The 27,809-nt window shown below is 44.0% G+C and overlaps 1 protein-coding gene across 1 annotated transcript; it reads right to left on the bottom strand.

Moving 5' to 3' along the window:
- Positions 1–27,809, bottom strand: eif2ak3 (eukaryotic translation initiation factor 2-alpha kinase 3). The gene is made up of 18 exons (XM_005728668.1): positions 27,040–27,809; positions 18,725–18,854; positions 12,125–12,319; positions 11,865–11,995; positions 11,405–11,672; positions 11,103–11,268; positions 10,880–11,005; positions 10,501–10,623; positions 10,168–10,397; positions 8,687–8,799; positions 7,234–7,356; positions 6,417–6,566; positions 5,382–5,931; positions 5,101–5,274; positions 4,708–4,881; positions 4,500–4,601; positions 3,742–3,804; positions 1–2,664 (listed from the first exon to the last, which is right to left on the bottom strand). Exons 1-18 carry the CDS (start codon positions 27,339–27,341, stop codon positions 2,482–2,484), a joined length of 3,303 nt encoding a protein of 1,100 aa, XP_005728725.1. The 5' UTR covers positions 27,342–27,809; the 3' UTR covers positions 1–2,481.

Here is a 27,809-nt window from a genome sequence, read left to right as displayed (position 1 = left end):
TTTACAAACGGTATAGAACAGTTTATTAAATTTAGACTTTTAAGAAGTCATCATATTCCAATGCACTCCATCGAATGAAGCGCATTCGTAATAACACCAACCCCAAAAGGATTGATCACGGCATCAAAAACATAAATAAAGCAAATGAACATATTTACAATTTAACATGGGAGTTGTGCACAAGAACACGCAACTACATGTCTAGGAGGAGAGATCAGACGCCGAGGAGAAGGGTCTGACTTTTCAACGAAACCATCCGGACGCCTGGAGTGGAAGGAGGAGAAACACGATTTAACAAAGCGCGAGAGAAGACCTACACTGTAATCACATTTTCTTGGATTGACAGAAAAGAGGGAAAAGCGCAGAACCTCTGACAATACTCTATAATGCTGTTTTCAGTATTAATGGTATAAAGATGACAAGCCATCTCCTGCTGTAGGTGATTACAGTCCCCATCCTTGTCCATGAATAATCACAGTTCACTCTGGAATTAAAACAGGGGACGAAACGTTTTCTCCGCTAGAAGAATTTGCCCTGAATCAAATGTCTGAATCAGATATGAAACATTTAGTCTACAAAAGGTGTGACGAAAGAACACCTTCTTTATACAGTCCTTAAAGCAATTTCCACCTCTGTCGTGGTAGGTTTACAGTTCGTTTTAATCATCGTCGAGAGAATTGGATTTGGACATGAATGGCTTGTCTTCAGTGAGCCGAGTGGATGGATGAGCAAACATCACTATGACTTCCTGTAACAGTCAGGATTTTACAGTAATCAAAAATCCTGAAGATAATCAAAAAACTGTGCTTTAAAAAGAAAAAGACAAGAGCCTTAAAAAAGTACAATCATTGAAAGCATGTTACAATTAGTGAGTGTGTGTAGTTACAAATGGGTCATGTGATTCAGCACTTCTAATGCACATAAAAAAATGTGGATCACATAACCAACATCAGGTCCAGGTCCCCCAGTACACAGTGTAGAGGGGTATCGACAGTATCGACTTATTAGCTAAATGCTATTTTTCTGCATCACAGGAGGGCTGCAGACCTCAGTATTTGTGTTTTTGTGCTTCACTGGGAACACCAGCTGGATGGGGTCGGAGCACAGTAGCACAATTCCGAAAACGTGAGGCGAGTTATCCGTCGAAGAAAAGTACACTTAACTGACTTTCAAATGGCACTCTGGTTCATGCAGATTCTCCTCCGGAAAACCCCTTCCACTTGGGTCCCCTAACGTGTGAAAACAAACACTGAGAATAATTTCAAAGAGGCAACCACCATCATCTCGTCTCTGGAGGTCACGCAGTAACATTCATCTATCAGAGATCGTCTCCTCTTTGTTTCCTCTCTCACAGTATATCACACTATCTTACAGTAGCTTAATGAAAAAGCCATTTACAAGCAACAATATGTACAAGATTGGTCTTAGGAATTACAAAGAAAAGCATATAAACAGGGTTTTCTCTTCAGTTCTGTACAGAGAGCAAAGAGGAGGTGTTAGAAAATGATTGAGCACCTCAGAGTCATTGTGTAGAATTTACACACAAAAAAACTTTGTCCAATTACTGGCTTTAAGATGAACTCACATTCACCCCTTCATTTTCCTAACAGGTACATACAAAAGGACAAGAGCCACAGGCTCAGCATTCATTCAGAAGGGGCCAAAGGCCCTTTCTAAAGGCAAGTCATATCTGATGGAAAGGACTCATAAACTCTTTCTATGCAACACATCACCTTCTCGCATTAAAAAAACAAAACAAAAACAGGGTGAAAAAAAAGTGGTCTCTTTTTTTGGTCTCCCGTATCAGGCATGTTGGGTGTCAGAACACCAATTAGTGCTCGTACTAGTGACCAGTACAAATCACTAGTAGATAGGATGATCAAGCATCAAAGGCCCCTTTGGAGTGTCCTCTTGGTTTTGATACCTGAGGTGTAGTGTGAGTGAGTGAACACTGGCTGAACGTTGGGAGGAAGCAGCATGTTCTTAGCACGTGCGCCATGTCAGAGTCAGGAGAACGGCAACGCTTTAGGATAATCACAGGCAAACACTGCGAAATAAATCACAAGCCGAGTCTACTCCGAGCTGTCTGGATACAGTAAACGCTGCCCGTCAGGTAATCAGGGCTGTTTTAAAATAGCCACTGATAATTATTCGCAAGTACTAAGTACCACTCGAGCCAAGCCTGGCAGTGAACGTTACGGAACGGCTGTCGCTTTTAAAATATCCCTTCATTTGTAAGCAAGATTAAAATTGGAAGCCTAGGCAACAAAATGTAACGGCATGTGTATTTACTAAGAAACGTAGCTGTGCAGGATGTGTGCCTCACTACCGTAAAGAGAGCGCGACGCCATCCAGCACATCTGCTGTTCTTAGTGTTCAATGTGATTGTGTCCGAAGCGCAATGGGATGGCAGGGCACCGAGGGGTTTCAGTAGGGTGGCAGACCACAAGGTGGGGGTGGGGGTCACATGTTGTAAGGTTTTCAGTTAGTTGATGTCTGGCGTGAGGGGCGGCCCATCGAAGAGGCGCTGTAAGTGCGGGAGCGCTGCCTCACGGCCAATCGGCAAGGCAGCTCGAGCTCCTGGAAGAGGGGCATCCCTGTGATATCAGCCGCCTCGGGACGCTTGTTGGGGTTCGGTGACAGCATGCTGTGGACCATGGCCAGCTAAACAGGGAGGAAACAGACGGTAAAAATCTGTCAGATAACATTATCATCCATTTCTTCAACTGCTTTGCTTATAAAAACATTAGAATAATACAATACTAAATGAAATAATTAAAAAACAACAACAACAACAACAACAACTTAAATACTACGGCTCAGAACTACTACTAGCACAGTAAGATACTCAGGTAAGAAGTAATTTCCAGTGTCAGAGAATCACAGCTTATGCTCTGGGATTATGTTAATCTAATTACAAAGAAAACAGGTAAACAAGATCATAGGACCACACAAACAACAAATTACAGCCTCAGTTTGTAGTTCGGTGGTCAGTCCCATGCTTAATACAGAGCAGTAATTTAAAAAAAATGCTCATCTGTGTATTTGATTAAATAAGTCATTCTAATTGTAATTCGAGTATTAATATAAATCAGCAAATGAGTCAAACGGATTTTCATTTATTTTATAGTCTATTTAAATCTGTGACTGACTTCATTATAAGCGCTAGCGGCAACAGAAGCTATAATCCTGCATGGATTGTGCATACAGAAGACTTTCACTTAAACATTTGTAACAACATTCCCTTGGATTCTTTCGTTGATTAATTTTGACAGCTTCCTCTGTTATGATGCAAATGTATTGCAAGCTGGATTGTTTCGAATTAATTTGCCAACATTTCTGGCAATTAATAGACACTCTGGCTGTGTTGGATTTTGCTGATGTCATCCTTTGGGGGTTGCGTCAGGAAAGGGCATCCAGCGTGAAAATCTCCCAAATCAAACATGGGGAGCGACCCGCTGTTGCGACCCCTTGTGAATAAGGAATTAGACAAAAGTAACTTTTATGTGTTTGGAAGCAAATAAGCTCAGACAACAGAATCTTTTTTAGGCTTTTGAAGATGAAGCACTGCTAAAGTTAGAGTTAGGGCTCCTAATATTATTATAGAGAGCTCAAATTATGAATTGGAGTCCTGCTGGCACCACTGATGAGAAGAAACCTCCCAATCCTGTATATCTTACATTTCTGGCTCAGATGCAGTGCATATTTACAGCCACTGGGTGGCAGCAGATAGCAACTCACCTCCTGAACATTGTTTTTGGAGAAAACCTCTGGGAAGCGCAGGACTCTCACTTCTGTCAGTGTCTGGAAGAAAGGATGTAAACACCTGTGAGCCGAGCTGTGCTAATGGCTTACCAGGTCCTTTGTTGCTGAGACAAAGACTTCATGGCTACTAAGAAACTGCCTGTGCATGCCTCACGTGAGCACTCGTGGGTAAAGCCAACACATAAACTAACGGCAACGACGAGAGAAATAACAATAATCAGCAATCGTGAATTCTTGATTTCTCAACACATAATGACATTGTAGGAGGCAGGAAGATAAACGACCTCACTAGCTTACACACAAGTGGCCAGCTGGGCTTCTTACTGAAGCCAAAATGAGATCATTTCATTTCAATCCGAATCATCCGGTCATTGAATCATTTCTTACGTTTTTCAAAAGTTCCACAACACATTTTATTCAAACCTTCATAGGCGCTGCAGCTCAGTAAGAACAAGTAAATAAGATGAACAGTAAATGTTTTTCATTATTTTTTAAGCTCAAAATTGTTTTTGGATGTTGAGATGTTTAACAGGATCCAGACAGCAAATATGCACAATTTGCAAAGGAACTCAAACCAGTTTTAGATCATGTTAAATACAAATTAATCCTACAATAATATTAATCTCTTGGTTGTTAAGGAAACCTAATTACAATGTAATTCACAACCCTTTTACAGATCCTAAAATAAAGTAATAATAAGCCAGGTTTATAAGGATACGTGTTTTCTGACTCACCCTCACTCTCTCCATCTGAGTCCTGAAAGGATACAGCAACTCAAACAGGATCAGACCCAGAGAGTATATATCCACTTTATGAGAGTAGGAGTTTCCAGAGAGCTGCAAGGACAAAAAGGAAAGCACATAATTAGTCTTGACTGCAGAAGCAGGAAACCAAGAACTAAATGTTGTTGTTTTTTTTCTTTAATGAACGGCGCTTCCTCACCTGCTCTGGGCTCATGTAGAGTTTGGTGCCGACCTGGCCCGTGTGGCGGGTGAGGAGTGGGGCAGGCGTGAGGGCGCTCGGTTCATCTTCATCTTCCTCCTGGTCCATTGCCGTCACCAGGCCGAAGTCTCCCACTTTCACTACGTCGTCCATGGTGAAGAAGATGTTGGAGGGCTGCAGGATCAGCAGTTACAGGTTACATCACGCGCACCACACAAAGAACGACGACAGCAGAGTGGTTTACAAAACTCTACTTCACATGCTGCCCATAAAACAAACACAGTAACACACAACACTCTAATCCAGTCAAGTCTGAAGGAAAGTTTTTCTTCCTTCACTGAAGCTGCAGAATTTAGATGGTCACACACGCACAGACAATGTGTACATGTTCACCTTGAGGTCCCTGTGCATAAGCCCCTTGCTGTGCAGGAAGTCGACAGCTTCTGCAATCTGCAAGAAGATGTCCAGACACTGGTTGTGCTCCCTTTGCTCCAGCAGGCAGCGCTGAGCCATCCAGTCCTTCAGGTTCTCCTTCCGACAGAGCTGCATCTGGATGTACAGGTAGACCTGGAGACGGGGCGAGAGGATTCACCACATTAGATTTTCACACTGCACTCTTAAAAACAGTGGATATACTGTTAAAACAAAACAAGAACCCAAAACTATTCACAAACCTTAGGTGAAGGTTGAACCCGCGGATTTGGAGGTGTTGTGGGGAGAGCCAGGGCGAGCGAGGTTGGCCGAGGAGGAGAGGAAGAGACGGGGGGGACAGATTCCTGTCGTCTGGTGTGTGACGAGGACGAACTGTTCTTCTCCGTCACCGTGCCAGGACTGGCTGGGCCAGAGGCAGAGTCCGTGTCTGCGTCGGCATCTCGATCGCAGCCCGAATCCTCGAACACAATATCAAAGGAAGAGGAAGTGCAGTCACTGGGACCGCGGGGAGGGCAGAGCTCGAACGAGTGGGGGGTGTCTGACGCGTCAGGGTCGGCCTGGCTGTCCCTCTCAGACATTAGGCTGTCGTGGCCCAGCAGCGGGGGGAAGGACAGGTTGGTGCCAAAGCCCACAATGCTGCCTGTGCTGCTGGAAAACAGCACATGATCTTTGGCTGATGCTTCATGAGCATCTCCTTGAGGGTTGAGGACAGGGGACACTGAGCTGGACACGGGTACTTTGACTGACAGAGCCTCCATGTGATCGAGGAAGCTCATTGGCCAGTCAGTGGTACTGAAAGAGAAAAAGGATTGTTGTTTCTCCCAATACTGATGCAAGACAAACAGAAGATGTGTGCCAATCATTTCAGCAGTTAAATAAGGACTCGTGAACAACAGGCAGAAGGTGCTTTCAATGTAGTTCTTTCAGATTTTTGTCATGTGAGCTGTAAAAACAGCACAGTAGTAATATTACATGTGTAGTGCACGGGGACATGGTTCTAATCAATACATATCCACCAAAGCAATTAAAAGCAGCACACAGCAGACATCAAATTAAATTTTAAATACTCAATTTTAATGCGCACAAGATTTTTTTATCCCGTGGCATTTTAACATCTGTGAATCAAATTAGCCAAGTGGGATAAAGATGTGTGGTGCACCATTTGTCACAAATGTCACTAATTAATGATTCCAGAGGGGACAGCTAGATTTTCATTGGATGTCCGCATGCTGGTTCGGCCAGCTGAGCTACAAAAGGTTTAAAAACATCTAGCTCACCTTGCATCTTTCAGCCACCTCTGGTCCATTTCCTCCTGCCAGCCCTCAGGAGGGCTCTCTTGCCAGGCGTTGAAGTAGCGAATGATCCCCGGGTGCTCCAGCTTTGCTAAAGCCTTCACCTCTCGCATCACCTTCTCCCGGGCCAGCTCCCTGAACGACAGAAAAACGAAAAAATGAAAAAGAAAAACCCACTGAGGTTGTAATAAGCCACAAGTCTCCACCAAAGGTTGAATAAGCACAGCAGGCCTGAAAATAATTAGCCCCTTTCACACGAGGATCAAACTATAATGCCACTTTTGCTTATTTATGTAGAACCAGGCAAAGATGGTGTAAAGCAAACCCAGTGTGCATGTTCAGATAGTGTTTCAGCAATCGGGGGGGGGAAGGAGCCATGGCATGTAACACACTGTGGCAACCACGGTGCCTCTGCTGTTGACTAAAAAGGTACAACAACAATGGCTCCCCATTCTTTTTAAAGTGAACAGGCAATGCAGGTGGAACAGTCCCGGCTGGAACAGACTGTGTGACAGAGACTAACATCTGAGCTTTGTTGCATCAGTGAACAACAGGACCAAAAGAAAAACACACAGAGCTACTGCAGCTAAACATTTATTACCCATGCTTGTCAGCATAAATTATAGCACAGATAATATTTGTTCTGAAATGTCAGCTTCCTCTGCATGGGTTTCTGTGTTTAGACCAGTGGGCTGCTGCTTACATAACTCAGTTTAACAGCTTTAGAGAAAACAGAGATAAAGGAAGAGCTAATAGCCTCCAGCTAAGGAAGTCTGGCGCAGCCTAGCGAGAGATGCGCTACCTATTGGGCAAGCGGATTCTTTTGATGGCGTAGTTGCAGTCGTCCACTTTGTTGCGGGCTTCAAACACGACGCCAAACCCCCCGCGGCCGAGGCACTGCACTGGCTCAAAGTCTGTCAGGTACCTGAGGAGAGACACTTTGGTTAGCAGTGTGGAAAGACGACTCGCGGCCCTCCAAGTGCTTTAAAATTATCATCTGGATCTCTGATAATTTAAAAAAGACCAAGAAGGAGGCCTTTTAAATTATAAATCCCAATTATCAGAGAGGGAATTACAACCAGTGTGTAAGATAAGTGCTTTGTTTTTTCACTGCCTTGGCCACACTCCACTTTAAGGTCAGCAAAAATACATTTCTACAAACCAAAGAGAAACTTTAAACTTTATGACTTTCTGGCAGGTTTACTTCCCACTTAATCTCTTAAAGAGAAGACATTATTTGCAGTTGCAGACGTTTTCAAAAGCAAGCATAGCTTACCTTTAAACTAAAGCAACAGCTGTCACAGTGTTGCATATTACATGTATCTCACAGTTTGGCACGTCAAACAGTTCCAGCAAGGATCATTATAAAGTTCTTTTTATGCAAAATCATTGTGTTTACTGCTGCGTAAGACACAGGCGCACACAGACTCCATCCCCTCCACCCTGTCAAAACATCCCTGCTCGGTTTGCTCAGGGGGATTAAAAGGCTCTTATTAGGATGTGTGTGGGCAGCATGCGATTCAAGGTTCCTGATCCCAATCTGCCTCCTAATGATCCTGACTCATGCCCGCCGCAGCTGCTGCAACAGCCGCCGGTTCTATTTAAGGAAAGTTGTTCGGCAAAAGTGATTTGCATGGACTGCAGAAGCAGCAGCAGCTTTGAAGGAAGGGGAGGGGGTGGGGTGGGGTGTTTGTCATTTTCGGGTGGATCAAAAAGAAGAGAATGTGCAAGTGGTGACACCAAGAGGACAGAAATTTGCAGATTAAAATCAGTTTTCACTTCTGTTCCAGGAGGGTGAGGCTCACAGATGTAAACACGCAAAAACCCTCATCGATCACACTGCGGGAGGGCAGCGGCAGCCCATAAATTACGGCTCCTGATCATATTTAGAAATTCTGACAATGTCCTGACAGTGATGTAAAACGACACTCTGACCCTGAGGCAGATGCTGCTGTTGTAGGGTGCGGTCTGAGGGGACCGAGGCCATTTTCATTTGATGCCAAACAGCTGAGTTACCCAATCATGAACTACTACGATTCATATCGCCCATCTCTGCCTTGTCCTATCAAGGCAGGTTGGAAGACCACTGGTCACCATGGTAACAGAGCCGAATCTGTAGCTACACCTTGAAAAAGTGATGCTGGCATCTGACTGAACTGTACAGAGCACTCCCGGCACATTGCTAAGTGAAGTTCTCCCGAATCATTGCAAATATTTTTGACACGGGACACGTTTTGTTTAACGGTGCGCCTTACCTGGATACATATTCGCTGGAACGGGTCTCCATGGCAACCGGCTCTTTGGATTCCACAACTTCAAGGTCAAACTTGCTGTCTGTCTGGCACTGTGTCTCCGACTCTTTCCGTTGCTTTTAGGGACAGGAGGATGACAAAAACGACACGTTACAAACACGACAAACAACAACAAGTTTACCTTGTTTGTGGCGTATTGGGCAAGAAACACTTAAAGATTTAACAGTCGCAAGAAAAAGAAGGTGGAAATGTATACAGCTAACCCCTATAAACATGAAAACAAAAAGAAGTATCCCACATAGACACTAGATCCTGTTTCTTGCTTTCAGATAGCATGGATGGGGATCGTGAGTGAGCAGCTGGGTTCAGGTGTTAAAAGTTCGACTGGGATCAAATCAGGCCTGGCAGAGAAACATTCATAGAGTAATCAATGATGTGTTGACTGCAAGTTTAGGATCACTGTTCTGTTTAAAGGAGAGTTTCAAGTCAGGTACGAGGCCCCACTAAAGCAAAACTAGTTTTCTTTCTTGAAAGTATCGCTGCCCTTTGCACAGTTTAGCTTTAGTTTTCCTGTCATTTCTGCAGAAAAACAGCTGTGAAGCACATTGCTGCCACCACTGGGTTTACCTGCTGTGCTACTGTTGATGAACTGGTTCAGATTGACAGAATTGAGGTCAGTCACATTTTCAATCTTGTGTCTTTCCACCATGACAAAATCCCTGCCACTCACTGCAGCACTCCAACAATCATTAAAAAAAATCCTGATTGGTGGAGTGCTGCAGTGATGATTGTCCTTCTGATTTTTCTCACATTTTCACATAGGATCACTGGAGTTCAGACAAAGTGACCTTCAATTTCTCCATGAACTCTTTTACCAAGGCTCTTCTCCCCCACTGCTTATTTTTTTATCCTTTTAAATATTCCTCTTGGGATCTTTAATCCAGCTGAAACTGCATTGCAGCATTTCCCAGATCTGTGTGATGACACAAAGCTGTCCATCAGCTCAGCAGGCTTTTCTTTCAAACTAATGACTGGCTTTTTGCATTTGTGAGCCTATTAGACAGCAAGGTATCTGACATCCAACGAACTGAATTTCCACAAGTCTACCTCAATAAACATACAGTGATTCAGAGAAATTAAAAGGGAAGATAATCTTTTTTAGATTTCATAAGGAAGTCTGAACACTTTCTGATCACACAGTAAAACTAACAGTATCCAGTTTTTGTTTGAAACTAACTTTTTAAGCAATCAAGCTATCCATCCTCCAGCCCCTGGGAACCCTGAACTAGATAAGTGGAAGAACATGGATGTTTCCTGATGAAGAAATCATTTTGTCATCCATACCAGCTCAGTATTGCAACAGTAATTGTGAAAAAAATTGAGACAAAAGATCTAAAATGTTACAAACATTACACGGCAAACATAATGACCAGTAGGCACCGTCGGTGCGGCATTAATGTTGCGGACTGTGTCTTGGCTCTTACCCTCACGTAGGCCACAGGAGCAGGAGGGTGGAAAAACTTGCGTACAATGTAAGTGGTGGTGGCAATGCAAAAGATGATGGTGCCCAGAATCTCCTTCCACCAGGGTAATAGCAGCACGGGATCCTTTCTTCTTCGATTCTCACCTCCTGCCCCGTTTCCATTTATGAGACTTATGGCGGTGTCACGCTTCTCTCGGTAACGCTTGCTGTAGGGGAAGTAGTAGCCATTGTCTGGAGCAAGAAGAAGCAAAAATCCTTCAGTCCACTTCAAATCATTTCAACTTTAACAGCTAGAATGTGCGTACGGAGTAACATTGCACAATTAAACTCTTACCGTATGGATACTGGAGGATGGACAAGGCTCCATTGCTGTATTCGTCGTGGGAGAACTTGTCGTTATTTAGACACTTGTCGAATTCATCAGAGCCGACCAGAGCTGGTGTCCGAGATGGAGAATCTGCATCAAGGACAAGATGAATAACTTCTTGTATCTCACAAGAAAGACTGATCAATATGGAATAAAAGGTTTTGGACGATGAAGAATGAAGGGCAAAGCTTTGGGCTACAGAGAGCATGGTGATAGATTGTGTCCACGTGACATCAAATACTTCTTGGAACATGGTGTAACTTTGTGCTTAAAGATGGGCTTTGGCCGTTCTGCCCTGACTCTGCATGTAATCATGAATTTAGTCCCTTTGGTGCTGCAAACTTACGTATTAGAGGCTTCCATTTGACAGTGGGTAGTGGAATTATGTCCTTCTCTGAACCGATGGCTTTGGAGGGAAATTTTTCCGTGATTTTTACCGATGACTGAAGGTAGAGCTGCCCCTGAAACATCCCTAAAAAAAACCAACAGTCAACACGGTTATCCACAATCACTGGTTCCTAACCCTTACAGGAATAGTGAAGCGTCTGTATACATGTGTAAGAAGTTACCTAGGTAAACACTGGACTCTGCAGATTCCCGCGCTTTCTCTGGATCTTCGTCTTCCTCGTCTTCCTCTGTTTTGGACTGGCTGCTGTAGGTGGTGTCGTCGAACAGGCTGATTGGCGTAACTTTACCACCCCCCACCAGCCAAGCTGAGGCGATGGGAGTGCAGAACTACACGACACACGTGAGAATGAGTAGAAATACTTTAATGAGCTCCACAGTCAAAGTCATGAAGCACTGAACTCCATTAAAGCACTAAAACTCGCTAATAAATAAGTGACCAGAGGATTTATTTTAAGCATCTAACCTGATGTTCCCAGACCAGCTGTGCATCAGGCCCGGGGCTGAAAGCCATGACCTTCCAATCAGGAACAGACACTTTGATAACTAGGTCCAAATGCTGGTTTTGATTCTGGTGGTTCTCGGCCTGCCGTTTCTCTGTTGGCTCATCAGCGATGACCCACTGACTCTCCTTCCAGCTGTCACCATTTGCTAGTTCGCCCTCCAGGAAGTTAATTCCAGGCTGCATCTCCGGAACGAGTTTCAGCTCAAAGTTTCCGACACTAAAGTTCCACCTTGCACAAACAGCGAAGATGCATGATTTAAATAAAAATCCCTGCCTTATACGTTTCTGGTCTTTCATGTTACCCTGTGGTTTCCTTCTACTTACTACTACTTGTTGTTCACTACTGTTAGTGACTAAATAGCCAACTTTGTTAATAAAAACAACGTCAGTAGCTGCTCTGAATTAGCTTTGATTGACTCACTTCTCCATCCCCGATCGAGGCCTGATGGCTCGCACAGTCTTCTGAGTCCTCTGCAGCAGGAGCACATCTTCGGTCTCCACCTCGTCCTCTTCCCAGCGACTGCAGCCCCCCGCAGAGCAGATGTACCGAAGCTGAGGAAAGCAACAGGGGGGAAATTACAAAAGTCGGTTATCCTACTGCGCCGGACTGGTTAGCATGCTAATAGATTTGACACGTGTTAACCTGTCCTATCAGGTTGTTCTTGAAATCGTTTCACAGACCTTGCCACTGTAGGCCCCCAGGCCATAGGTGGTGAGGGATTTCCCCCCGACCAGGACTGTGTCCTCTCCAATGCGATATGACGACTCCAGCAGGGACTCGACGCTGAAAGGCACTGCCTCCATGCTCTCTCTGTCCCGGTTCCACTGAAACAAGGCACCATCCAGGGAAGGTATTACCATCTTATTGCCAAACACCTGCAACAACAAAAAACAAACAAACAAAAAAACAAAACGCAGAGTCAGGTTAGTTTTGGTTTCTAGAAGAAGACCGCTCTAAATAAAATAAAAGGAACTTCTGAAAACAGAAAAGATGTGGCAATGACTTATATTGATATTTTTTAAAATAAGCATCTTAAATTCAGTCTCTAAATTGCCAGGTCAGCGTTGCTAATCAAAATTGGGACAATGTTTATATTTGTTATGTGTTTGGCAACAAAATAACTGCCTGTGAGCCCCCACAAGTGGCAGCTGTAAAAAACCACAATGAGCGACAATTTATCAAAACGCCACTACCAATAAAACAAACGGGAAAAAAAATTCATAGGGGTTATATGTATAAATTTTGTTTGTTTGTTTTTTACAAATACTATAAAAGCTCTAGAGCTGCTGCATAAGTTACCAGCACTCCTCTAACATTGTGTTTCAATGCCACACAGACAAATCACTAAAAACAAAATGATTCATTAGGAATGTTGTTTTTTTGGCCCACGCAGTTTTCCTTTCGTACACACGGCTGTTTTAAACTAGCAGTTTTTATGCATTTCTTTATTTCTTTTCTCCCAGCTTAAAAAGACAATCCTTAAAAAACACAAAAACACTTTGCCACACAGACAGTGCTGGCCGACACACATCCACCCACACAGCAGCAGCTCCGGCCTCCACACGCTTGGACTCAATCCACAGACGTGGAACCATTATACAACTCAAAGCCGGAGTAATTAACTCAAATCTTTATAAAAGTGTGCTACCCTCAACTCTGTGTGTGTGTGTGTGTGTGTGTGTGTGTGTGTGTGTGTGTGTGCGCGCGCGCCTCTATTAGGTGCTGGTTCAACAAGGATGACATCATTGCCAAAACCCTGAGCCTAATCCTGATTTAACCTCTGCAGATTTAGCTGTCAAAAGAGAGTCTTTTTCATTCGATGTCCAACTTGTGACTCACTTCTATCAACAAACTCACGAGTGACATAACAGCAGTTTTGGGTCCAATTCTTGGCCTTGTTGATGCTAAACAGGTGCTATTGAGGTTAAAACTGCAACCAATCAGTCAGTAGCCTTGCTTCGGAAATCCTATCAGACTCGAGAAAAGTCAGAGCTTTGTGGCGGATTAAGAAAAATGCCAGCGGGGAGCAACGTGTGGCAGTTTGATTTATTAGAGAGCACAGGCAGGAGAAGCGGTGATGTCATCTTTTCTTTCAGAGGGAGGGGCTGGTTTAGACACAAGATGGGGATAAATTTAGCAAGTGAAAGGAGGAAGGGTTAGCAATCTGACCATCACATCACACCACACTGGTACTACTGAGGAGCTTTACAGCCGGGGGTGGGGGAGCTTTACAGCCGGGGGTGGGGGGTACTCTTATAGCCGTGGATGAGTCATCCTGCTCCCGATGGTTTAATCCATCTCTCTGATCCAGCCCAGTTAGCTTCATCTCAGCTGTTCATCTTGTCAATGTCCTCTAAGTCAGAAACACGGTCCCCATATGTACTCTGAGAGACTGTCCTACAAACCACGAGATCAGCAAATTACTGAAAGTCAATCACATTATCATTATCTCAGACTTATTGTAAAACTTTCTCCAGTGGCTTTTACTTGTAAATAACTTTTTTAAAAAGTGCTTAAGCATATTTTTTTCTGCATTATCACAGTAAATTTAGCTTTAAGGACCCAGCTGAGATGCCTAATTATTGTTTAGAAATGTAATTATTTATTTAACTAATATTTAACAGGGCTTAAAAATCATTAGATCTCAAGTGGTATAGTTTTGGAGCTCCTTCGGGGTTCCTTTATCAGGTATCACTGAGTGTGCACCTTGTGTTTCACTCACTTTATGCACCATGCTACATTTAATCATTTGTTATTATTCATCTCTGGCTGCCAGAGGTTCCTTCCTGCTACAAGGGAGTTTTTCTTTCCCACTGTCGCCAAAGGGTTTGCTCATAGGGGCCATCTGATAGTTGGGGTTTTCAGTGTTTTCTCAGTATTAGGTGTAAGGTGTTATAGGGTCTTGGTCTAATAACCTAAAGTGCATTGAGGCAACGGTTGTTGTGATTTGGCGCTATATAAATAAAATTTAATTGAACTGAATCAGGAGTTTTGTGGTGTGATTTACTTTGACAACTCTCTAATGATGAACGGCACTTAAAGCTGGCAGTTAAACGATTAAGACGAGTTGAGCTGAGTTCTTAAGGTATTTACAGCTAAGTGACTTTGCTAACAGCTCTCTTTTTATTACTGGGGTATGCTGCCTACAATGATCTGAAACTGTACATTTGAATGTATTTGTAATTTTTTTTTTTTTAAATACGCTTTCATTATTTAATTTGGAAATATTCAGATTTAGATGAACACACGATGTTGATAAGGGAAGCTTCCTACAAACCAGCTGGCAGTGTCACAAATTTTGATGTTTTTGGCAACAGACCCACATAACATTATCAGAGATTCATGGTATTACTCACCACTCAGTCGACCTTGATATATATTTGTTAGGAAAATTTGCCAATTAAAATCTGAGCCATAAGGATTACAGAGATCTCGCTATAACTCACAATATGTTTGATTGAAATAACCGTCTGTCGCTCTACAGTTGGAATTAGATTATTCGAAAAGTAAAAAAAGCTTTAAGGATGGGAAAGTAATTTTATAATCTGTACCAACCCGTATTTGATTATATGATCACCAAAGTATAAAGATATCAAGTGATGCTTATGAACATCCAACCTCCACAATCTGTTTTGTTCCCATGTCTTTGTCTGCTGTGTTTGCCCTGGTCTATTTTTGTGAGAGAGCTTCAGTATCTTTTATAGTCAAACTATTGGTTATTAAAATAACAAGGTCTTAGATTAAATGCATTTAATTTGTAGGATGTGATAAAATATTCAAGAGTTAGCTTAAAAACCCCCCCCAAAAAACTGACTTCTCAGCACAAACGTTTTCCTTCTCTTTGTGCCTCATTTACTATGAATTTTAAGAGCTTATTAATCTTTAAAGAGCTATAAGACAGACTCATTCAGGAAAAATATGCACCATTACTGAGAGACCAGAGCCATTCACTTATTTAAGATACTCATCTACTGGCTAAAAGAAACATCCAGCCTCCAGCGTGCACGCTCAAATTATAGTTATCATTTTTCTTTATATAACCACTTCTTCATGAAGGCATTCATCCAAATGTGCTTGATGATTATTTGATGTCACTGATCATACCATCATATTCCACCCCTGGGGCGTGGGGGGCAGATTAAGGGTGGGGGGAGTGTGGGGAGCCGTAATGTGCGCAATTGTTTGTGTGTGTAAGCTGCTGCCTACGCTCCGGTGAGCCTGTCAAACAGTGTCCCCTCTTACCCACTGCTAATATGCCACGTTTGGTCCACGAGGCTACTGCTCTACTTCAAGGTGGCAGACCGACCGCGCGAGAGAAACGCTAACACCGCGGGTTCAGATAAAACACACGAAGCAAAACAATCAAAACTAAATCAGAGCAGCTGGAAGGCGGCTCTGGGAGATTTATTGCGAGTATTTGTCCCCGTGTTGTAATCAATCAAATTCTCCCAATTCATTCATTCGCACTGCATGCCAACAGAGAGAGTGTGTGTGTGTGTGTGTGTTGGAGTGAGCATGTGTCTATTATGTGATGACATCATCTCTGCTCTGAGGCATTACCTCACCTCCCTAATCACCCAACCTCTTCTTTCTTCATTCCTTTAGCCCCACCCCCACCCCCCTGTGTGAGTCACTCCACATTGGCACCGACTCTACTGTCTAATGTGCGCACACCCACACACACACACACACACACACACACACACACACTTGAACCCCCCTCTAAGCTCAAGGGTAACTTTGCTTTTTGAAGTGATGGCTGCTTTTTCTGCAGACAATGCTGTTTGTGGGTCTGTCCCTCATTTTATTACTTAAAGAAAAAAAAGACACACTCTACAAGATGCAGCAGGCGACTGGTTGTTTCCGGCCCGGTGTGTGGACGCCAGCCAATAGTATAGCATGAGACCCAACCCCCCAGCCTCTGATCACTGAGCAGAGTGGTGTCTCAGGGACCCGGCAAGCACCACCGAAATTCTTGCTTACTGCTCAGCAGGCAGGCAGGTGGGAGGGGGGGGGGGAAATAGAGGTTGCAGGAGCAACTGGCAATGCTTCCCACCTGCCTTTGCCCCTACCCACACCCCCTCACCCCAGGGTAAGAGAGAGAGGAATCACAGGCAAACAAGGACAGAGAGGGTAAGGCTGGATTAAAACTTAGAAAGTATATTAGAAAAAACAAACAACACCAACACACACACACACACACAAAAACAAACGAAAAACAAAACAAAAACACAAACAGCCTACACTCGACAGATCACAACAAGTGACGTCACATCGCAGCAAGTCACCGAGTTCAGAGCTGACAGGCATCTCTCCTCGTTCCGCTCCGTCAGCCAAATGAAAGCCAACAGGTGAAAAAAAGAAAGCACACAAACACACACCATACTCCATCACAACAGAAGCACACTGGAAGATGACAGGAGGATGTTACATGTGTGCATGCCCATGAATTTCATGACACTTCTTATGAAGTATCAGCATACTGTTATAGTGAGTATAACTGCTTTTAATTCTTTATATTTAGAAAAGTTTGCATTCATTTCTGAGAGAACTAAAAGCCTTTGTAACTGCGCAACTCATTTAATGTTGTAAACAATACACGTTAAACCAAATTAACATCATACATCGTCAACCCAGCTGGAAAACATTCTTTACATAGTTTGCCAGTTTCTGAGTTTTAAAAGTGAATAATAAACAATTTGGATTTAAAATTTAAATTTCAAAAATTGATTCTCCTCAGCGTGCAGAGAACCATGCAGGACATCGAGTCATTTAAATTTAAAAGGGTTGATTCCGATGACGCTGGTAGAGAAGCTATCTTATGCATACTGTACATACTGTATGTGCATCACAGAATCTCTAGAGGTTCTCCACACTTGCAAGAATCCCAGATTTTGAAAGAAAATGGTAATGAAGCTCAATTCATTTTCCAAATCTCACAGACGGCACGTTTCAACCACATGCCCACGAGATGCTCGAGTCTAAAGGCTGCCTTTGAAATGCAACCCAGCATTATAGCAGCTGATTTCAGTGATTAGTTCCCTTCTTCTAATTGTAGCTTTACTAATCAATGAAGTCAGCAGCTGTAGTTTTAAAAGCTGGAACCAAAAAAAAAAAAAATTAAGCATGTGTCATTCAGACTTTTCAGGCTGAATGACACATGCTTGAGTATCACTTCACCCTTCATTATGAAAGGTCCTTAAATATTTGAATGAAAGTCTCCCACAGTGAGTAACTCTGAATTGCTATTTTGGGACTGCAGCTGCTTATTTTACACTTTCATTTTATACACACTGTTACACCAGTTGTATTTCCTTTATCATTTGGTGAATAAATGCATATATATATCTGTGCTATACACCACATAATCAAAGAAATTTCTAGGAAACATTTACAGCAAACTGCAACGCGACCCCTAGAAAAACAGGATATCAGAAATGTTTTAAACTTAATGAACTACGTCTGGATCGCTCTGTTATTGTTACCTCAGTAATGAAGCAGTCAGAGTTCCTTACATTCAGACATGCTCTACCAGCACCAGCAGACTAACATTAAACTGATCTCAGCAGCCACCCAGACCCTTGTTAGTATCAGAGGCTTTTTCCCTGAGGCAAAACTCTCGCAGAGAGCGAGTCCACATCAAAGTGAACCATGGGCATGTTTCTAGCATGCAACACTCTGGTCTCGCTCTGGGCTCCACTTCACTTTCAGCACGTCTGTGTGGGCGGTTTAAGCTTCAGCATACATGTAGAGGCGAGGGTCTTGCTGTGCTTGTATGTGTAAACTACTACAGTCAACAAAGAGGCTAATCCTCCAGGCGAATCAGCTACTCTCAGATTTACGCGGGGGTGTGAAGCATGTCTGGTGTCTATTGCGCTGTGTGTGTGTGTGTGTGTGTGTACATATGAAATGTATGTAAGCAACAACAACCCTTGCTTGACTGTTTAAAGTGCAGAGAGTTCAATTACTAGTCTTGGAGTCTGCAGAGAGAGAGAGCCAGGAGGGACAGTGTTTGTTTTGAGGAAGAGACAGAGATGAGACTGCATCCTTAACCTCCCCCTGATATGTAGATTTTGGAAATCATCTTTTAGTAGATATTAATAACACAAACAAAGGTGTTTTAACCTGTGTTAGTGGCTTAAGTTGACCTTTTCTTATTCCTTAAGGCTGGTATTTAAATTTTAATTCCTGCAGTGGCATTTAGTCAGACTAAAGCTAAGTTTTCCTCCTATTTTCCACTGAAATGAAAAGAAAGTAGGGAAACAAAGACATGGATTTACCTCAGGTTTGCTGAGGCTGGAGGACACTAAGGAACCTGAACCGACATCTAGGTCCCACTGCTTCCTGCCCTGGTTGTGAGGATCTAAAGCAGAGATCCGTCCATCCAGGGTACTGATGATTACCAGAGACCTGTGGATAGAACATACACATACTTTGAAATACTTTCCAAATGAGGGTTCATAGAGCTATCACCGCACATCAACACAAGGGCGCCGATATACCGCTGTTGAAAAGACTGCTTAAGGCTCGTCTGTGCACTCATGAGCACTCTGCGAGCTGATTTTAAATTTCAAAAGACATTAAAGCCGACGTTGCCCTTTAATGCAGTCCTATCAGTGTGTGTGTGTGTGTGTGTGTGTGTGTGTGGGGGGGGGGGGGGGGTTATTCTAACCCCTTCACAGATAAGACACTAAAGGGCAAACTGAAGGGGTGTCTTCTCTTTTCTAGTCTGCACTTGTTTAGGAATCAAGGTGACCTTCAACAGCAGCTAACAGCACATCTGTGCCATGACAAACCCCTTTGTTTTAGTTTTTGGGGGGTGGGGGGCATACTAACTACAGAGGATGATCACCATATGTACCACACACACTGTGACTGTGTGAAACCATGAATTTTCAGTTATGGTTTATCATATCTATCAAGTATGTCAAAGGGGCTAAAGTCTTTCACCAATAGGAGAGAAGATTTTATAAATTATTGTTATGATAGTATTGTAATCGTCCCCCAGCTCTATAACTATACCAAATTACTTTATCTAAGGTAAGAAAAATAATAATAAAAGTACTTTTATTCCCCATTGATGTGCAAACGCAGCAATATTTAATAACAACTCTGTTTTCTTTTTCCTCTCATTTTCCTAGTAACAGCCTGACTGAAACATTATTGAGACATCCCGCCCCACCCCTCCACTCGGTTCTTAGGTCTTCTGCCGCATTGCTTGTCAATCATGTCCAGAGCTCCGGTGGGGGCTACATCCCAGCTATTGATCTGTATCCGTCTCGAGGAGCTGCTGTCAACAGGGCATTTAGCTTTATTTAACTGGTGAGGGTCTGCCGTGTACACATGCAGTTTCTGAGAACCCACTGCTCTCACATCCACACAGCTGGGACCCAGGCAGCTTCCCTCTGTTGGCCACCAGAGCACACTGGGATTTCAACCATCTCCCTCAAGGGCAACTAGACAGAAGTTGCTGAGGGAAACTAGTGAATACAATATTACAATATTATGTGTTCACTTTCCCGTGTTGCGCTGTCACATCCAGTTTGGTTCATTTACATGCACAGTGACATCTATCAACTAGCTTGAGTACATTTAATAATAGCATCATCCACTGCATCTATCACTTAGACTGCTAATGATTGGCCATAATGCCTTATTGATTTCTGCTATCGAACAGTCTTCAGTCATGAAGGGGAAGGAGCATGTTGGAGGATGTTAAAGCTTTTGGACAACTTACAAATTGATTGTTTCTGAGAGTGCAAATCAATTTTAGGAAGGTTTCTCTTCTGTTACGCCGCAGTCGCTGACACATTCACGGGGAGCTGCACGCGCCGCTGTGGAGCAGCAAGACTGCAAGTCTGCATAAAAATGCAAATAAGATCACTTAACAGTAATGGGCCATGTGTCTTTCAGGCCTATCGAAGCCAAGATTATCTCCCCCAAATCTGCTCCAAGCATTATCAGCTTCGCCACTTGCGCTCAACAGTAGCGTACTGAGAAAAACATTGTTTTTTTTCCTTTTCTTTTTTTTTTTTAAATCCTCCAAGCCACCAATAAAAACAGAGCGCTAAAGCCCGCTCTCACTCTCTCAATTGGCTGCGAGACCCTGCCAAAAATATTTGGCTGATTGGTTGTTGCTAAGCAGTCGAGTCTCTGAGAAGGCGGAAGCTTTCGGCGGCCTTCGCTCGGCCAGACCCGCCCCCACCACCACGGAGTCATGCTGTGAATGTAGAAAGTGATGAAGAAGTCGCTCAAGTTCAACTTCAGAGATGGAAGAAGAGTAATCAGGAGATATAAGAATTTCACTCGGCGAGGGAGATCAAAGGCTTTTGTGGACTCTTTGTACTCCAGATAAAGGATAAGAATGAGTAGATTTGAGGGTGCGGGCTGGGGGAGGCACTTAATTTTACAACTTAGGTACCAGGATAGAGATGGAGAAAACGAGCTGTGGGGGAGGGAGCAGCTACGAAAATAGCAGTTAACCAAAAACTGTGACACAAAACAAATAGCCCTACTGTATCATTTAGAGCTGGAGGCAATTTATTTTCCACGTCTGAGCCCTGAGACGCTGCAGCACTGCTCATCACCAAAGGGATAACATGTAGCCTGTGGGGCTGCTGCTGCCAGCTGTGACAGACGCAGGCGGTGGAGACACTGAAGAGTATGTTTGAATGGAGACTGAGCAAAATAACATTTTTTTAAAAAAGGAGAAAAAAGGGAAAGAGAGTGTTGCGAGGCTGCCAACACACTGGGGGTTGTTAGTGTCCTCGCCTGTAATGTTGTCAAAAGTGTCATAATAGTCCTGACTGCTTCTTCAATCACAGAGCGTATGGCGGAGCAGGGAGCCAATTAGCCTCGCTCTCGCAAGACTCTACTCCTCAGAGACGCTCGGCCTCAGTCTGCTCACACCGGCAAAGCTGAGCTGCTGGTAAACACACTCCCATTGAAGGAAACAACCAGGATGTTTACACAGGCTGAGTCTCCAAGGATGCGAGGAACCGCCGAACCGGGCCAATCCCAGCAAGCCTGCCGTGTCCCGGCAGCCAATGGAAGCTCTGTTTTTCCCTGCTCGTTTAGCCAATGGGTGGCGAGCTCTGCGGACTTCGAGCCAATGGCGGAGCACGGATGCTTGTAACCATGCAACAGCAAAGCAGCCCGGGCTGTGGAGTTCTGCTGCCGCGCTGCTGCCGCTCAGCCGAACTCACAGCCACTGAGAGGCAGAGAAAAAAAAAAAAATATGAGAGCATGGGGAGCACGTGGTGAGAAAGTTATGGATGCAGCTCTGAGCCGGCCGCACCCAATACCAACACAGCTGCACCAGCAGGAGGAAAGGGAAAAAAATGGGTCATGTGCAATCCTTTAAACAGTGCACTGTCTGACGGGCAACGCCACAGAAAAGCTCTAAATATGACATTGTCGATTACCACGGCAATGCAAGCAGAGCTGGCCGCTTCAAAAGAGACAGCAAAGTCCATCTTTAGGGTGTCGCAAATGTGCTTGACATGACATCAAAATGCCACTTACCCTAAGGTGACATCTTTCATGAAAGGTCACATAACACCAGAGCTTAATCACAGATTAATGTGATCTGAAGGTTTACATAACTGTCCCTGGACCTGCTAAATAAACAAGTGATCATGTTTGTAGGCCTTTGTCCCAGCAGGAGAAAGCCTTCAGTGGCCTCAAGTGGAAAAGCTGTGGCGAATAGTTGGCCATACATGCATGGCGAGTGCAGCACAGAGAGCACAGGGTGTGGTTTTTTAACAGAAAAAAAACAACTTCTAGTACAAGCATAAAAACACACACCATTTAAAAGTGTCACTATCTCTCTCCTCCTCTTTTCTCTCCTGCAGAAGTGCGCTCTTCTCTCCAGCCTCACACGTGGTAAAATATAAACTCTATGGCGCCACGCTCCTGCCGCCCGATTGGCTGGGGCGCAGCTCCGATCCGCGGATGTGATTCGTTGTTGCTAAGCAGTGAGGAGCTGTTGAGAGTGAAAACAAGACAGCGTGGTCCTGCTAACTACCAGCCAACTCTGGAGTTTTCATCCTCCCCTCCCTCCTTTTCTCGCTCCCGTTCTCTCAGAGTATCGCACCTTTTTTTTTTTGCCTCTGCCCCACCCATACTGCAGTGCTGCTAGACGGGGGTCCTGCCGACTTACCGAAATAGCCACTGACCTAATAAATTCACTCATTCTGATAATCGGATTCAAACAACACTGCTGTCAAGCAGTCACACGTTCAAAAGACTGTTTACAGTTTCTACCTCTGTACATGCGAGCATCTTCTATGATCTCGGACTGTGTTCATCAAGTGCAGAGAAATTCAGGAGGTCAGACACAAAGACTCTAAAGGTCAGCATTAAAAAGCACCAGGCAGCACTTAAAAAACAAAACATGGTTACATAAGGAACAGACAATGAGGATAAAACAGGTAAAAAGATCTTATATAAGCTTGTTTAAAGCCACTGTGAGCTTGGTAAGTGGAGTTATATATTCAGACCTCTGCAGGAAAACAAGTGCCGGGTTTAAAGAAGCCAGTTTTGAGCGATCAATTACGAGCTTCTCCAGTGATGGAGTTCAATCAGCTTCATCGCGACCTGTTATTTTTGGGGACAGTAGTGTCTATTATTAAAACGCACTCAGCAGCTCCCTGGTTACACAGAGCAGACTAAAGATACAATGTGAGGAAAATGAAAAAAAAACAAAAACTCTTCACTTCATCCTTTACCTAACTATAGCCAGACCCGTGCAGTCAACTCAAATTCTGAGCACCAGCCCGTCTACGACGCAATTGGCCGCCAAGTCGCCCAGCTTGGCCGATTGGCTGTTGCTAAGCAGTAGGCTGGTGGGAGCCAGCCTGCGAGCACGGCGGCCCAGAAGAGCTGTTGCAGCTACGGGGCCCTGAGGGTGGGTGGGGCGGGGAGGGGGCAGTCGGGGGAGCACGTTCAAACAGAGCTGCTGTCCTCTCACCTCCAAGTGCTCCCGAAGGTGCTGAAGGGCCCCGTGGAGCACTTGCTGGCAGAGGCTTTAAACTTGGCAGGGCAAACACACACACGGTTCGCACATATACACACACTAAAGGGTTAAATCCTATATGTACACATATACGTGCGCCGAGACAGACGTAAACACCACGTCTCCAGGGCGACGTTTACGGCACGAGGATGAAAGCGTTAAAGGTGAAGCGACAGCCGACACAACAGCAGGCTCGTCGCACGCTGAATGCCGGATCAAAGCAAACATCTACAATATTTATAGATTACAGGATAGAGAAGTGGAAGGAGGGGCTTTTATAAATGACAGAAATTGAAAAACGCTGACATCTGAGCGCTGACTGGTTTTCAAGAGTTTGCCTTTGAAGTGCTCGACTCCCAAATCTCAATCAGAAGTAGAAGAAAACAACAACAACAACAAAAAGAAAAGCAGGTCTTTACTCGAGATCTATTATACTTTATATAAAATGGGATCCAGATGTGAGAGTTATGATGTTCTTAACAAAGCACTAAAGTTACTGGGATGCTTGAAAAGTAGAAAGAGTAGTTAAATCCAGAGCAGTACAGGGTGCCACTTACTGCCACAGGGTCTGTTTGACTTGGAAAGTCAAACAGGTAAAAGTCCCAAAAGGTCGCAGAATGTTTTCAAAAAGCTGACCTAATTAACGGTGAGAGATGTTCAACTTCAGCGTTTCACATTCATTTTAACCAAATACAAGTTCACTGTCGCTATTATAAATATAAGCAACACATTTCAAACAACTTCCTTTAAAAACAGGCAATTTCCACGCTTCCTGAAAATGTGTTTTCTGACATTTAAGGTGCCTCTTATTTGTTTATTTTTTTAGTTAAATTAGCCCCTTTACAAGAGAAACCTACCTAAAAATCACTCTTTTTTGTTTCTTGTGACATTTCTAAAGTTCAGCAACAACTCTGTAGGCGGACAGATGGAAATGGAGCACTCGGCAGTGTATACTCAAGGGATGACATTAAAAAGCAGCGTGTGTGTGAGGATAAGGGGTGTCAGAGAAGAAGCAGGGGGAGACTTAAATTCAAGGGCGAGAGACAAAGAGAATAAATGCAAAGGAGAGACTGGTGTGGTCGGGCTTGCTGCGCTGTAACCCTGGAAAAACAAAACCTTACAAACAACAACTACTAAAGTCGAGAGACCATTAGTCCACAACTTCTAAACATACTGCTCAAAAGACTTATTTATATAAGGTGACAAAAAAACAGAAAAGAAAAAAGCCGGTAGTTTGTGGCGAAAAAGCCTGGAAATATGTAAGAGAGCGAACAGAAAGCAAGTAGAGACACAGCAGGGAGAAAGCGAGCAGTGGAAGGGTGTGACCAGCACCAGGGTGAAGTTTTCCTGCAGCAGCTGAGGTGGCTGGCAGGGGAATATTCTGCTTCTACCTGTTAATTACGTTCATCTTGATATTGTACGGCAGATGCCAGGCAGGAGCTTTTGTGTTGCCCTCATGTCACGAGTTTACCCTGGTAAAACTGTGGCTTTGTGCAGGGTGTAAAAAAAAGAGTGCGGCAGTACTCTGAAAGATTTTGGGAAATCTTTCATTTTTCCCAACCAAGTAACTACACCTCTTGACTTGAGTATGGCGGAACAGACTACACAGCATGCCGAGTTGCCCCCTGCTGTGAAAGAGCATTGTTTATATAGCACCTCGAACACCCAGGGCTAGCACGCGGTGCTTCGGGTCTTGTCAGAAAACTTTAAAGTGAGCCTGGGGTGTAAAAAAGGTTGGCAGAAAATTGGCGGCACGCTGCGTTTCAGCCGTCAAGTAGATACAATGGCAGCAAGCTTGAACATTAAGGTGATGAAACGACACCGCGCATCTTCAAAAGGTTCGACTCTAACAAGGTTTTCGATGTTATGACTCCCTCAGGAAAACAGACAGCGTATTCAGAATAATACATAGGGAATAATTTATTACAGGACCTCAGGACCTTGGATACCTAAAGCAAGAAAGCGTGCTGATATAATCCTGATTCAAGGAGCTATATTACACTCAAAAAGTGGGTGTAATGGACTTGTAAAGGTAAAAATAAGATGAAAGAACAGAAAAGGAACACACTGCGCCAAACATCTAAGGTGGGCGTCAAACCTACTGTTTACCAAGGAAGACAAAATCAATGCCCTCCCCACTGTGAGATGCAGCGAGAACTGCATCTCACTTTGGGCAGCAGCAGCAGCAGCAGCAGCAGTAATCTAACAGGACTGGGTAAACATGTGGTCTGTGTCAGACTGTAAACTTTTCACTGGCGGCATCCAGGGGACTTTCTCAGCAGTGCCGCATGCCTTTTCAAGGTGTTATGTGAAAATGTAACTGCGCTAAACACGTTAGAGTTGTATTTTATGTCTGAGGTTAAAGCACTGACATGCAGCATGGTCTCAGGTGCGTCTGAGACACCCCCCCCCCCCCCCCTCCCCCAGCAGCAGCAGCAGCAGCAGCAAGGTGTAGCAAACCTGAGCTCCTTCTGTCAAACAAACAACAGCTTGTCATTTTGCATACTTTTACATGTATCTTCTCCGGGGCCACTTTGCTACAGCTTTAAACCGCTAAGATCAACACAAACGCTTTATGCAAAGTGTCCAACTCAACGGTTAAGAGCATAATAAACAGACTGGTGCATGTAAATGTGATGCAGATTATCTGCAGACAGGAGGGGGACGTCACCAGTTACCGCTGTTATCCTGCTCTATCGTTTTATAATAAACGAATCTTGCATTTTAAATCTGCAAAGAAAGCAGCAGCTGCATCTTCACTTGGAACATAAATTCCATTCAATGTAACTTGGGGCTGCTTTCAGATCGCTTTTCGGATTAACTCAACCGGGTTTAGGACGGCAGAGCGCATGTGCTCATAGTTGCCTGTATTTCTCCGCAGAGAGAATCAAAAGTTCCAGCAACCATGGCATTTCAGCTCATAACGTGTTCCCCTTTCGCGGTTGGAAATAACAACAGACTATAGAAAAGCCACTTTCTCCATAAACTGCAAGAAGAAGCTATTCGTCGTACACCAAACTTTCCTGTCAGTTATCTGGAGCGCGTTTTGCCCTGACATGTAACCCACATGTTAGCAACTTACCTAAAACTGCCGAGACCAGATAAATACATTAAAACAGCTAGCTCTAGTTAGCGGGGCATTAGCGCATCTGCTACGGTGTGCGTCCATTATCGGACACGAAGCCAAACTCGCTCACAAACGCTTCATTTTCCTGTTCTGCGCTGTGACACTCCACTTAACCTTTCTGTCGCATTATTTTCTTGGCACCGTTTGTAAGGCTGCCTATTATAACACGCAGTAAAACGAGGTTTATGAGCAAAGTGGACACAAACAACTAGTTCCCCAGCAACTTCGGAATGCGCCGCTTCGGCGGAGGAATACTAAACAAGAAGTGTCGCTTGACAAAAAAAGTAATAAGTTTAAAATGACTTTACAAATACATTGGGGGAGGGAGGCGTTACTAGTTTGTGTGTTTGTTATTTTAGGGGTCGTCTTTATTTTGTAGGCGCTAGAGTGGTGTTGCGATATAATTAATGTGTAGTTACTTACTATCAGTTGGCAGCTGTTTCTATAATTACCTCGTCTTTCTGACGCTTCCGTTACTTTCTCCATGTGATTCGTCTGCCTCTGACCCATTGTCGTCGTCCTCCACGGTAACGTCTGCTCCAATGACCGAGGTGCCTACGTTCTCCAAGCCACGCTTCATGACTCCTGCACCATCTTGCCCCGCGGTCGAACCTGAATCCCCGGTTGTGGACAGCGGCACCCTCCCGATGGTGGAGCCCTGAGCTTGCGAAGTCCCAAATCCGATAAGCGCTTTCAGCAACAAGAGGAGCACCAGGGAAATGCTCACGTTTCCAAAGTGAAACCCCCTTTCCATTTGTGAGACTGGCACATTAGTGATTAGATTTACATGCCACTGGCCTTGTAAATCTTAACATAAAAAAAACTTAAGGTCCAAAAAAACTGTAGTTAAAACAGAAAACAAAGCTGTGTCTTCTAAAACGCCCTTTTCGGAGATGTTCTTTAAGTAAACATAAACAGCCACTGGGAAACCATGTTATTGCCTTTATACTGGACTCGACTTGCCTTGGTAACGCTGAATCCCGCCTTGTTTCTACACTAGGATTGGTTAGTGGAATCGCCGAGTTTGTTAAAAATTCATGTATCCGCCTCTCGTTGGATAATTTGCTGTCAATCATCTAGACTCGCACACTAAGCAGAATACTATTGCACTACCCATCTGTCACTCAAAGAGGTGGGCTCAGGAAGTCCCAGCCTCCCAAACAGTGTACTGCATTGGCTAATCCGCTGTCTGTCACAGCCACGCAGGCGCATTGACGGCTGC

This window comes from Pundamilia nyererei, unplaced genomic scaffold, assembly GCF_000239375.1.
Source record: "Pundamilia nyererei isolate P.nyererei 1_Seehausen unplaced genomic scaffold, PunNye1.0 scaffold00029, whole genome shotgun sequence".
NCBI classification, from domain to species: domain Eukaryota; kingdom Metazoa; phylum Chordata; class Actinopteri; order Cichliformes; family Cichlidae; genus Pundamilia; species Pundamilia nyererei.
Note: the sequence above shows the minus strand (reverse complement) of the source record. Positions and strands in the feature narration are given on the sequence as shown.